The following is a 12580-nucleotide window of genomic DNA, read 5'->3' as shown; positions in this document are numbered from 1 at the left end:
GGCGGAACCCAGCCCCGCGGGCCACGCCCCCACCGCGTCCGGAGGCGGAGCCATACCCAGGGCCGCGCACCTGCCTCACCCAGCAAGGCCGGGTCTCCTGGCCCATTGGGCAGGGCTCCCGCCGCCGCCGCCGCCGCCGCCCGGAAGGTTCGTGCCCTGAGTAGGTGAGGCACTCGGACTTCACCTTCACTTAATAGCTCTGCATTATGAACGGGGCGGGGGCAAAACCAAGGAAACGCCGAAGGAGCTGGAGACATTGTATTAGAGACGCTACCAGAGGTCACAAACACAGTTAATTTGTCAAGCGGTGTCTGCAAAAAAATACCCCAAACCCTGAAGACTCAAATGTCTTTGTTCCTGTGGGCTATTGGGCGATGAATTATGAAAAAAATCCCTAATGCTCCCTCCCCACAAAGTAAATAATCTGGGCTATCAGTCAGGAACAAGGATTAGGGAGAGAAGACAAGAAAATTCTTTAACTTTACACACTCAACTTTCATGCTCCTCAGCAAAAGAATGAAGTTCAAAACAGCAAAGTTTCTTCTTAAAATGTGTATTTTCAGAATTATAATTCTTACATTTTAAAGTCTTAATACAATGGTTTTAGTCTAACAATATATTACAGAATAATGTGAAAAATGACTCTCATAGTAAACCATGAAAATGGAATTAATACCTGCAGTGTCAAAGTCACCAACTTGCCACCTTTTCCAGTCACAGAATCCCAGCAAATTGTATTAACGATACTTTCGGGTCTTGTAGCCTGACATATGCTATGAATAAATTTAGAGAAAGGGGCACTTTCATGAAAAATCAAATTCCAAAATCACGGATTTATTTTAAAGATCACAGTTGACAGCAAAACATTTAGATCAGCGTAGTTGGTTCTTTAAAAAGTAGCATAACTTTTCATTTTATGTACACATCTGGAGTGTTTCTTTAATTTGATTTTATAACTCAATCTTATATTAAACACTAAAGAAAAACTGAATAGAAGCCTGTGTGTATTGTCTCTGCTATAACTACGGGGTATCAACCAAGACTTAACTAGTACAGGAATCCAACCCACGACCGGCTGTGCTGACAATGGACTGTAGGTAAAAGTCATTTTCAGATTAATACAACAATTTCCACATTAGAATCAAAAGTTATAATTTTTCCAATCATAGGAAACCCCATGAAATTCACCAAAATTATAACTTATTTCCTTTTCCATTTGCTAGTATTTACATGTTCCACAATATGTGTAAAACGTTTGCATATTCTGCTTTTTAGATGCACATTCTATATCCGGCTTCACAATTATTTAACAGCTGCTACATCTTTATTAACAAAACCAGCTTGTCTCAAACACATAAGCCTTATTTTATTTTAGACAACAAAAATCCAAGTACTGCTTTAAAAAAAAAAAAAAGATGAACTTTTAGGTGACATTTTTCATTTGTGTAGAACAAAACAAAATAAAAATAGAGGCACCCATGTAACTTAGATTGCAAAAGATCTTTTGGGTAATGGGGGAGGGAACAAACCTGCAATAAATTTGATTTTATACAAATTGAAAACAGTAAGAAACCACCATGAACATTCTGGATTTCTCCTTCATTTCTTCCCTCTATTATGCAACTAGAGAATTTCATCTTGGGATTAGAACCCAGAAACAAAAAATCAAACAGAAGTAAGCTAACCATCGAATCACAGCCCCACCTCCCAGAGGGTGAGAGGGAAAGCCACATTATACACGCTGTGAGGCTCTTCCGACAGAATCAAACCGCAAAGATCTCTTCATTCACAGGGCTTGGCGGATCTGTAGGGCAATCATCAATTTTTACAATAAAACAAAACTTATTTTAGAAACCCTAAACTACCATTAGATTCTGAAGTTCTAATCTGCCTAACTAGTTGACTAATAAACTTAGTAGTTTTAAAGTGCACCTAAGGAAGATCATTTTCTGAAAAGTGTATAAACACACCAGTATTCATCTTCTTTACACATTTCCAATTTCTGTAAATGATAAAAGACATGGGGCAGGGTGGGGAGAATGACACCACCTTATTTTTTGGGTGAGTGAAAAGACAGCACAGAGAAGCGTGGACACAACTGCTCTGCTCTAGTTTCTCCGAGCCGCCCCTTGGCCCCTGCTGCCCGCCCAGCCTCTCTCCCACCGGTGACCAGCGGGACCGGCAGCAGCAGCAAAGGCGCCTTTCCTCTGGGGCTCACATGCTTGAGGTTATGCCCATGAGGCCGCACCCTCTGCTGGACCTGACTACACTCGCTTGCATCAGTCCAGTCAGCTTGATTCCAACCACACTTTCCCAGGGAAGTGAGAGTTCTCTATTTCTTATGTACAAAAATACATTGCTTTGGAGAGCTGGAGAAGGCTGCATACACCCAACACTTATTTACAAAGCTGTGACTCTCACACCAGTAAAAACAAACACACATTTATTTTGTCCTTGATTTTTGGTGCAACTTATACATAAACATTACATCAGTTAGTCTGTACTTTTAAAAATAATAAATCAACCCTATGTACAATTAAATTTACAACCGAAAGCAAATTAATCCATTGGTATGGTATGACTGCAATTTTAGTGGACCAGCAGAGAATATTCCAAGACTTTCGTCCTTCCCACAACCAAACTAGAAGCACACTGAGAGGGGCCCCCACCAGTCTCCCCTGAAACGGAGCCTCTTAATCTCTAGGATTTAAGGTGCAGAAGAAACATATTGATTATACAGTGACAATGACATGTCAAGACTTTAAAGGCGAGAACAAAACAACATATCAACCCCCACATATATAATAATTAAAATAAATACATACTTAATTTCAAGTGCATATTGACATTCAGTCAACATCATGGGGAACAGGGGTTCCAGAAAGATTTGTTCCTAAACTATTTCAATGCCAAGTTGTCCTTTAGGCCCTGGTCTAATCTTCCCGAAGTACCTTTAAGATGGCTCCAGCTAATGGAGGCTCCAGGCCCACCCAGTGTGACACCCCAAGGCACAGAAAGGGTTCTGTTCCCTCCCCACCCAGCCCTCAGCCTCAGTGACCTGCCCTAACAGGGTGTTATTCTAGAAAAGTAGAGTAGTGACTCCTCTCAGGTAAAAAATGGGTGTTTTATCCCCCAAGAGACTCACAAATCCACCCGGTCAAGAATCTGGAGGACAGCCGTGTGACCAGGAAGGCACACACGTGTGACAACTAAGACTGCAGGCTGTGCCGTGTGTCTCCCTGGAAGGCACACGCACTCCATAAGGAACCAGCAGACGGGGAGGCCACCAGGCGAGGGGGCACAGTGCGGATCTTCCGGGAGCAGGGAAGGGGCGACGGAAGGGAGTGGGGCTCTGGGTGGACACCGCAGGACACCAGCACAGACGCAGGGACGGGGAGGCTGAGAGTAACAAGTCCTCTCACACCATGGACAACACAAAAGTCTGGTTAGCGCTAGAATGCTGCTGTGATGGAGAGAGCAATGGGGCCAGGGTCCCTTCGAGGGCGCTCACACCCAGCCTAGGGCGTGTGCCGCCCCGAGGCACGGTCAGGTGACGCTGACTTCGAGAACATGGTCATCTTTGCTGGGGATGACCAGGACCTGCACGCCCATGCTGGAGTTGAAGACCTGGCCGGGCGGCAGCGCCTGCAGTCGGGGCATGGGCAAGCCTTTGTGCTCGCTGCTGGAGGCCGAGTGCACGCTGCCCCTGCTCTTGATGCTGCTGCTGTCCAGCTGGTCATCCACGTGCTTGTCCACCGACAGGCTGTCGTTCTCTATCCAGCTATCTGCAAAATTCACAGGAAGTGAGACGCAGCCCACTGACTCGGACGGGCTACCTACCCCAGGGAACAGTGAGCCGCCCGAGCGACCTTCAGAGCACGAGAGTAAGTGAGGTGGCCCCTTTAAGGAGAACCTAGCACATGGGCCCTCAGAGGACCCGTGGAGGCTTCGGAGCAGGTGCCTACAACTTGCAACCCACTGGCACCAAACACGCCGTCGATCAGCAAGCCCGGTCCCTACGAGGCGACGTTACCACCTCCCCGCACGGAGCTCTCACTCACTGCAACCGTGAGTGCACCCTTCAAGAGTCCTTACCAGCATCCAGTTGTGAGGAGTGCGCAGAGTGATGGGGGAGGTATTTAAACAGCCTGACGTCGGGAAGGGGGAGGTAGCCCGCGAAGAGGGGCATCACCTCCATGTGGACCCGGTGAGTAGCCTGGGCGACCACAGGCATGGAGATGACACCAGAGCTTTTCCCACACACTGCCCAGTTGCTACTGTTGTCGACCACTGGAACAGAGGGAGAGCACTGCTTTACCCCAGGAAGGGCATTCGGTATTCACAGCAAAATAAGAGTCATCAAGAGTCCCGCACGCCAGAGTGCAAACCCGAAACCAGATACATTCTATGCCGCACTATCTTGTAACTGACCTCAACAGGAAACAGAATGGTTTAATGACACGACGCATCTGAGAGGCATAGGGAAAATCACTTTTTTCTCCTCAAGTTAACAAATCAACAGGGATTCAACTGTACTCAACACCTTTGCATCAGCCTTCCAGAGTATGGGGGCTCTGGCTGTGAAATTTGGAATGGGGGTGGAACAGGGTGGCGGTCCCCCTAGTAAGCGGTGGCATCAGACTGGGGGTCCCAGTCCCAACTCTGCCGCTCAGACGAGCCTCTCAATAGGACAGAAAGAGATGTATGGAAAGCCCTTCTACCAGCACAGCGGACATTCTTAACATATGGCAGTTACGAGCACTAATGATCACAACACAACTGTGATGTAATTCAATGTAATCCAAAGGAGCCTTGTCTTCAACAAGCCGATGGCCTTGCAAAAGGTGACAGCAGCTCTGTCAAGGGGACACTGAGCAGGGCCCAGGAGCTCCACTGAGGAGCAAAGAAGGGGTCACAGAGGGATGGCTTCCTACAGAGGGGGAGGGGGAGCCTCTGGGGACAAGTGGTACCAAAGGACATGCAGAGGCTAAAGCGGCATCTGGGAGGGAGACACCCGAGCAGTTCTCAGAGGGTGGTCCCTGGGGCACCAGGAGGTCACGCTCCCACCTCTCTCCCCGGGCTGCCATGCGTACCGGTGGCCAGGACCGGAGGCCTGAGCATGAACCGAGGCCCCACGTGCACGGAGAGTCAGTGGCTTCCTCACCACCACACACTTGAGGACAGAAATTGCCAGTTTTACTTAAGGATGTCCTTCGTGAAGTAGTCGAAATGAATTTTATTAAACCCAATCCTTAAGGAAAGATCTTTTTTAACTTTATCTCTGAAATGATTACAGACTCCCGAGAAGCTGCACACCATTAGAGAGGGCCCCCGGCCCCCGAGCTCCCTGGGACTGCACCAGCAGTGCTCTTTGGTCTGGGGTACTGGGCAGATGTCTCGAAAATGAAGGGCGTGAGGGGCACCTGGGTGGCTCAGTCGTTAAGCGTCTGCCTTCGGCTTGGGTCATGATCCCAGGGTCCTGGGATCGAGCCCCGCGTCGGGCTCCCTGCTCGGCGAGAAGCCTGCTTCTCCCTCTCCCGCTCCCCCTGCTTGTGCTGTCTCTCTCTCTGTCAAATACATAAATAAGATCTTAAAAAAAAAAAAAAGAAAAGAAAAAAGAAAACAAAGGGCGTGAGCCTGTCACTTCAAAGAAGTTGCCAATGATACGATCTGAAACTGATCAAGAGTGAGAATCTCGGAAAACCGGTCTTTGCCACTGTGAGCCCGGCAGTGTCCCAGGACTCACGCTACCCCAGGGAGCTCCGTGTGGGCCAGAGACGGATGCCAGCCTGTGATACTGTCCAATGAAAGGCGTCCACATGTGTGCGATCCGCACACCTCAGGAGCCATGTTTTCCCAGTGACCGAGGCATGGCACCGCAAAATGATGCCTGGGTAAAGGGGCCTCTCAAACTACAAGCCAGATCTGAGGATTTGAGGATACGGAGTACGAAAAGTTCATTCACACGATTCAGATTCCATTCTGTAACTGGCCTGAAAAAAAGTACCACTTGTCAAGTTCTGGTGAAAAGCCAGAGAAGAACAGCCACGGTTATCGGAAGGCTGTTAAAATCGACCTCCCTTTACCAACTACGGATCTGTGTGACCCTGGCACGTCCTTGCGCCCTTCAGCCAGAGTCCCACACGTCAGCACTGAGAGCGCAGCAGGGGGGACGAGCCAGCTCCCTTCTGGGAGGCCCGATGTTAGGGAGAGTTGAAAGAATGCAAATTAATGTCATTCTTCTATTTTTTGTCTTGTTTTCCTAGTTTTGGAAAACAGTTCTTTTTCAAGCATGAGGTCATATAATGCGTTTACTGTGATTTTTAAGTAACTAGAGAAAGAAATCTTTGGCTCCTCAACCATTTCTTAGAGCATAAACGGTCGTGACACCCCAAACTGAGAGCTGCTCCTGAAGCAGCCCGGGCCCTGGAGGAGGTGGACGGTGACGGGTGTCTGGGAGTGGTGGGCGCAGGGGGTGGGGGGAGCCCAGGCGGGGGGCCAGTGTCAGGTGTGGGGGATGAAAGGAGGCCAGAGGGAAAAGGGCCCGGACTCGAGGACACATGGACCGCGGGGCAGCAGAGTTGGGACCTTGCTCCCGTGGCGTGGGGAAGACCCCGTATCACAGGCAGAGAGGGAATGGGCAGCTCCAGGGGCCACCATGTTCTCAGCACTGGGCCCAATGACTGCTTGAGAATCTCCCCAGGAACCAAGTCCAACATCCTACCAGCCTAGGACCACGCCACATAATAAAACATTCAAAGGAGCTTTTTTGATTCTAGAACATTCTCTCTTCAGACAAGGAACACCACACTCTGTGGAAGAGAGGGTGCAATCCCTTCACGCACTGGAGCAGCCCAGCAGTGAGGGGAAAAGACGTCTCCAGACCTACCTTCATACATAAGCTTGGTCGAAAAATACTCGTCGGATTCTGACAGTGCCTCGTCTTTGTCCACCTCCAAGAGGCCCGAGAGCCGCGTGATGGACACCTCCAGGGAGCAGAGCGAGCCTGTCCGACAGTGCTCCGTTCCCGAAGGGGGCAGTATCTCAGCTCTCACGTTATATAATGTCTGCGCAAGAAAGGGAGAGACAAGCACAAGTGTGTACACAACCGGAAGAGGCGCTCCTCTAGGCCCAGGGGTGCTGCCCACAGACATGAGAGAGGGACAGAGGGGCCGGGCCGGCCGGAAGAGCTGCTGGGTGCCGACCCTTTCCAAGCACGCACAACAGCAGCAAGGACGGGCCCTCGCCCTCCGCACGCCTGTCACCCAGACTCAGGATTATCAATGTTTTGCTTCATTTGCTCTCTTTCTCTATGCATCAACACGTTATTTCTCTGCCCGGGGCACTGATGGCAAATTCCGGAGAACCTGTGGCTTCACCCCTCTGTACCTCAGCAGGTGTCCCTAGAAACATGAACATCCTCCTACAAACACGAAGCCAGAACCACAACAAGCGAAGGTCACACTCCTTCCCTGCTACTGTGCAGTATCGTAACCACCTTTGGCCAAACGTTCCTTTCTCCACGGTGACCTCTTCATCCGACGGCCTCCCCTACTCACACCTGCCCGACACCCTCACCACCTGGGACAAACAAGACCCAAGCCTGCCCAGGGGCAGGTGGCCTCACCCACCCCACACGCTGGCAGGTCTACTTTGAGAGGAAAGCGTTCTTTCTTCAGGATCCTGTGAGAGTGTAGCTCAGCAGCTCCTGTTGTCGCTGCCTCGGCATACCCACCTTGCTGGCCCAGCAGCCTGTGGGGTGTGCGAGGGGCCGCCCTGCATGGACGCCGGCCCTCATGCAAGCACATGCCCTAGGTACCAGCCGCACCGTCACAAGCAAATGTAAGCTACTGACAGGGTTTCCCCGACGCACCCTTGTGACTGACAGCCCCTCGCCACCCCACCCCCAGCACCGTCCCCTATGTGCCGCTTAGATGAGAGCCCCGTGGGGCTACCGGAACCCACAGTTGTGGGTCCCGGGCTCCAGCTCCAGCGCCCTCCAACCACAGACCCTGATAAAGACACGTGGCCCACGTCTGCACTCTGCCCTCACCTCTCCGTGCGGCCCCTCAAGGCATGCCATGTACTTCCGCTAGGACCTACGAGTATTAAACTTCTCTTTTTCAATTTCTCGTGGTCTTTTGTTGAACCAGGGCTTACCACCCGGCACTCTGCGCTTCACATAACAAGTACTGATTTACTAAAGTCATAACATAAGCTTGGACACATGGACACGGGAAATAATTATAGCACAGCTCGATTCAAAAGTATTCTGCTGGTATTATAAAATGTTCAAAGAAAAGAGACTTTAGAATTTTAAAAAGCCTATTGCCAAAATACAACATTTTCCTGGGAGTTAACGAGGCTAAACAGTAGTCCTAGATGGGCCTTGCTCAGTGGTTTCTCCAGGCAAATACCCAAAGGCACCTGTTTGGAAGTGGGACAGACTTCTACAGATCTGAAGGGAGCCCCCCCACCAGGGTCCTCTGTGGCCTTCCAAGGCCAAGGGCATAAAGGCAGCCGGGTATGCAACCCCAGGCCAGAGCAGAGGCCTCCGTGTGGCAGGGAATGGAGATGGCAAAAGCAGCAGGGGAAGGAGCAGCAGTGGCTGACGGAACAGCTTCCTGCTCCCACAAAGCCCCCCAGCCGGGAGAACGCAGTCTGGGAGGTTAGCGAGCTCAGCCGAGGAAGAGCGAGCTTTGCTTGGAGCTCAGAAGGAAGCCCAGAGACAGAATGATGTAGGGAAGTGTGCTCCTAAGTGCATGTCCTCGAACACTGCCTTCTGACGGCTGTGGGATGGAGGAGCGTGGCTGGGGTGGGGGAAGCACTGGACTGGAAGTTAGCAGTGAGGTGCCTCCCCACCTGACAGCAGCTGTCGGCTCCTAGAAACAAACTCTAACACGGAAGGCCAACTGATTTCAACAAGGATGCCGAGGCCAGCCACCAGGGAAAGAACAGTGTAAAGCGGTCCAGGGACACCGGAATAGCCACACGGGAAGAATGAATTTGGACGCCACATCTCACCACACACAAAAGTGAACCCAAAGGAGATCACGGACCTAAATGTAGAAAGTATAAAACTCTCAGAAGAAAACACAGGAGGCGATCTTTCTGATCTCAGGATAAGCAATGATCTCTTAGATCCTACACCCAAAATACAAGCAATAAAAGCAATTGATAAGGTCGACTTCATCAAAGTGAAAAACTTCTGTGGTTCAAAGGACACCATGGAGAAAGGGACAACACAAGCCACAGAATGGGAGGAGACGCCTGCAAACTGCATCTAAGACAAGGGATGGCCGTCAGGACTCTATAAAGAACCCTTACAACTCTCGAATAGAAAGACAACCCTACATATTTAAAAAACGGGCAAAGGATAGGTACAGACACCTTTCCAAAGAAGATATGCAAGCGGCCAACAAGTACCTGAAAGGTGCCCGGCATCACTGGCTATCAGGGAAACGCCCATCCAAACCACGATGGCAGGCACCTCGCGCCTGCTGGGGCAGTGGAAGCGGAAGACGCTGAGGACAAAGGGAGACCTCACATGTCGCCGGGAGGTGGGGGTAGGGGGGGTAAAGTGACGGCGGCCCTTTGGAAAACAGAGCAGCGCCTTCTCAAAAAGTTAAACAGAGTTCCCATATGGCCCGGCAAGTCCACCCAGAGTCTCACCCAGGAGAGAACTGAACACAGAGAACTCGCCCAGCGATTCCCACGGCGTTAGTATTCACGACGGCCCCACGGGGAAGAGAGCCCGGATGGCAGCCACTGAAACACGGCAAGGAAAATGGGGTCCACGCCACACCGTGGACGACTATTCAGCCATAAAAAGGAGCGAAGTCTGGTATGCGCTACGTGCACTCACGAGCCCTGGAAACAGGGTGCCAGGGGGAAGAAGCCAGTCTCGAAAGGCGCGCACGTCCAATGCCCCTGGTTACACGCCATGTTCACAACAGGCCAGTCCGCAGGCTGACCTGCCCCTGGGTTAGTGGTCGCCTAGGCCTGGCAAGAGGCAGGGGTGGGGGGTGACTGGGAGCGGGGCAGAAGGTTTCTTTCTGGAATGATGACAGTGTTCTAAGATAGGACCATGGGGGTGGGTGCACGACTCCGTCGACAGGCTAACTGCTCTGAAGTGGACACTTCAAGTGGCTGAAGTGCGCGGCATGTAAGCGATGTAACTCAATAAAGCTTTCTCGGGAGAAGTTGGCGTCTCTCTTTCCAGCCCTCAGAGATGACCAGTTTTCAAACAGCCATCCAGCAGGCAGGTTTCTTCACTCAGTTTGCAGTTAGAAAGAAAACCGTTATCTGTGCTCTTGAAGAGGAAGCAGACCAGACCGGGAAGGAGCCATGAAGCTGCCAGCGCTCTAATAATCGCTGGCCGGCTGCGAGCAAACCAGACGAACTGCACACGGGCTCCGGCGCACGAACGGTTTCACGTGGCACAGCTGGGAGCACATCGGAAAGCCATGTGTGCACGCCACAGAGAGATCACGCTGCTGAGTATGCTGGAGCCTACAGCTGGTCCGAGAGAGGGGCAGAGCGGGGGGCTGGGAGGAGGTACTGAGGAAACCACTAATGTCAAAAGCTATAAACACAAACACATCTGCAAGTGTTGTTGGACAATTCCGGTAGTAAAGAGAAGGAATGGAAACACCAGAAAATTGTGTATTTACATACTGATTTACCTGGCACAAAATCCAAGTCTCACCGAAGAAACGAAAACACAAGTGCCTCTCCCCACCCAGCTCAAGGCCACCTCCAGCTCCACACGTTGTACGCAGGTTACAGGACGGTCTTCACAATACGGAGTCAGTAGGTTTCCATTAACAGTTTCCGTTTTTCTTTTAAAAAGAAAGCCCCTTGGGGCGCCTGGGTGGCTCAGTGGGGGAAGCACCTGCCTTCGGCTCAGGTCGTGGTCCCAGGGTCCCGGGATCGAGCCCCGCATCGGGCTCCCCGCTCAGCGGGGGGTCTGCTTCTCCCTCCGCCCCTCCCCCTGCTCGTGCTTACTCTCCCTCTCTCAAATAAGTAAATAAAATCTTAAAAAACAAAAATAAAAAGAAAGCCCCTTGATAAAGTAACCCTGAGTAGCAGCCAGGACCGGGATGAGCACACTCTCACTGTAAGCAAGAGAAAAGGGAGCAGAGCCCCTGAGTCTTCACTCCTTGCACTCATCTTATGACCACCGGCAAGACTGCGGGAGCCAGACCCGACACCCGAGAAGGGCCTGGGTGTCTAGGGTACAAGCCGCAAACGACTGAGCAGCCCCAAACGTTAACTATTTTCCTGGATCTGTTGCTTCATTATACTGAAGGTTTTTCTCTACCTGATTTTTTAGATTAAAAGGAGTATGATGCCACCTTTCATGTCCCCCCACAACACCCCCACCAAAAAATAATACAATACATACAAAAAAATTTTCCACTTGAAATTCGTAAGTGTATGGCTTTAGGGGGATAGACAGCTGTCCTTCAGAAGCCGGGGCGAATCCAACGGAGAACTGGCAGTGCAGAGAAGGCGGGGGCTCCCGCGCCCACTTGAGCTCCCACACAAAGAACACGGATTGCTTGCTGTGGGTGTGCTGCAAGGACAGTCGCTGTCACCGCGCGCAGCCAGCCCCCAGCCCCGCCAACCCCGAGCTGCACTACCACCCGACCGCCACCACCCTGCCTGCACGCTGCCCCGCGGTCCTGTGGCCCCAGACCCGCCCGGGGCCCTCCTGCCCGTCTCGCCCTGAGAGTAGGACCAGTCTGATTCTTCTCCAGATACAAGTATCATTCCATTCCTACTCCACCCACCATGCCGCTCAGTGCCCAACATGAAACGCAAACACGCGCGTCGCGGTTCCCAAGCACTCGGGGATGCGCTTGCGCTGTCCGCTTATCACCAGGGCGGCCAGTCTCTGTGTTGCAAGGCTCCCTCTACAAACACGGTGTTTTCCGCAGAACCTTCTGGTCACTCCGGCGTCATACTCCCGCTCCCACTCTGTTTTCTGCTGAGGGCCTTCTGCTCGATTCTGGAGAAGGGTTACCTGCGGGGACTTGGCGTTCAGCGGCACCAGCTGCAGGTCAGCACTTCCGGGATCCACAAGGTTACCGTCGGACAGCTGAAAGTCAAGTTCTGACAAATTCTGGACGCACACTTGAATGTACTTCCTAAAGCAGAGCAAGAGAAAACAGGATTTTGCAACTTAAGAACTTCATTAAATGTGTTTTGGTTAAGAAGACCCTCTCTGGGGAACTTTCTGAAAAGTGACGCGGCAAAATAAGAACCAGTCGCTACCTGCGTTTCTACTTCCAATCTCACACGGGAAAGTACCCCGAGACCAAATCTCCCCCAGCGAGCTACTTCTAAGGAAAAATGGATCAAAGAATGCTCTGTTCCTGACCCGGTGTCACGATGTGATCATAACTGGCTCGCAGTAGGTGAGGACGGAGAGAGTGACCACCCCTCCCGTAGAGACTATGAGCAGAGTTCCCATCCCTCCCTGTCACACAGGGAGAGGAGTCTGAAAGAAAGCACCCCAACTTCTGTTTGGAAGTGCTGGTGTCTTTCGCCATTAATATGTGCAGTCCCCTCCCTG

The 12580-nt window shown here is 51.3% G+C and overlaps 1 protein-coding gene across 5 annotated transcripts in view; it reads right to left on the bottom strand.

Annotated features, from left to right (window-relative positions):
* Positions 1–537: 537 nt before the first annotated feature.
* The window catches only part of TRAPPC10 (trafficking protein particle complex subunit 10), an 89543-nt gene continuing 77500 nt past the window's right edge, over positions 538–12580 (bottom strand). For all 5 annotated transcript variants that reach the window (XM_025863459.2, XM_025863460.2, XM_073887101.1 and 2 more), the window contains 5 exons: positions 12029–12152; positions 11408–11578; positions 6890–7067; positions 4096–4290; positions 538–3785 (listed from right to left, as the gene is read on the bottom strand). In XM_025863459.2, coding sequence (XP_025719244.1) covers positions 3547–3785; positions 4096–4290; positions 6890–7067; positions 11408–11578; positions 12029–12152 — 907 coding nt within the window. In that variant the 3' untranslated portion in view covers positions 538–3546. The remainder of the gene's footprint in view (positions 3786–4095; positions 4291–6889; positions 7068–11407; positions 11579–12028; positions 12153–12580) is intronic.

This window comes from Callorhinus ursinus, unplaced genomic scaffold, assembly GCF_003265705.2.
Source record: "Callorhinus ursinus isolate GAN/ISIS: 27379988/994484 unplaced genomic scaffold, GSC_fseal_2.0 scaffold75, whole genome shotgun sequence".
Taxonomy (NCBI): Eukaryota; Metazoa; Chordata; class Mammalia; order Carnivora; family Otariidae; genus Callorhinus; species Callorhinus ursinus.
This window is presented reverse-complemented; position numbering and strand designations above follow the sequence as displayed.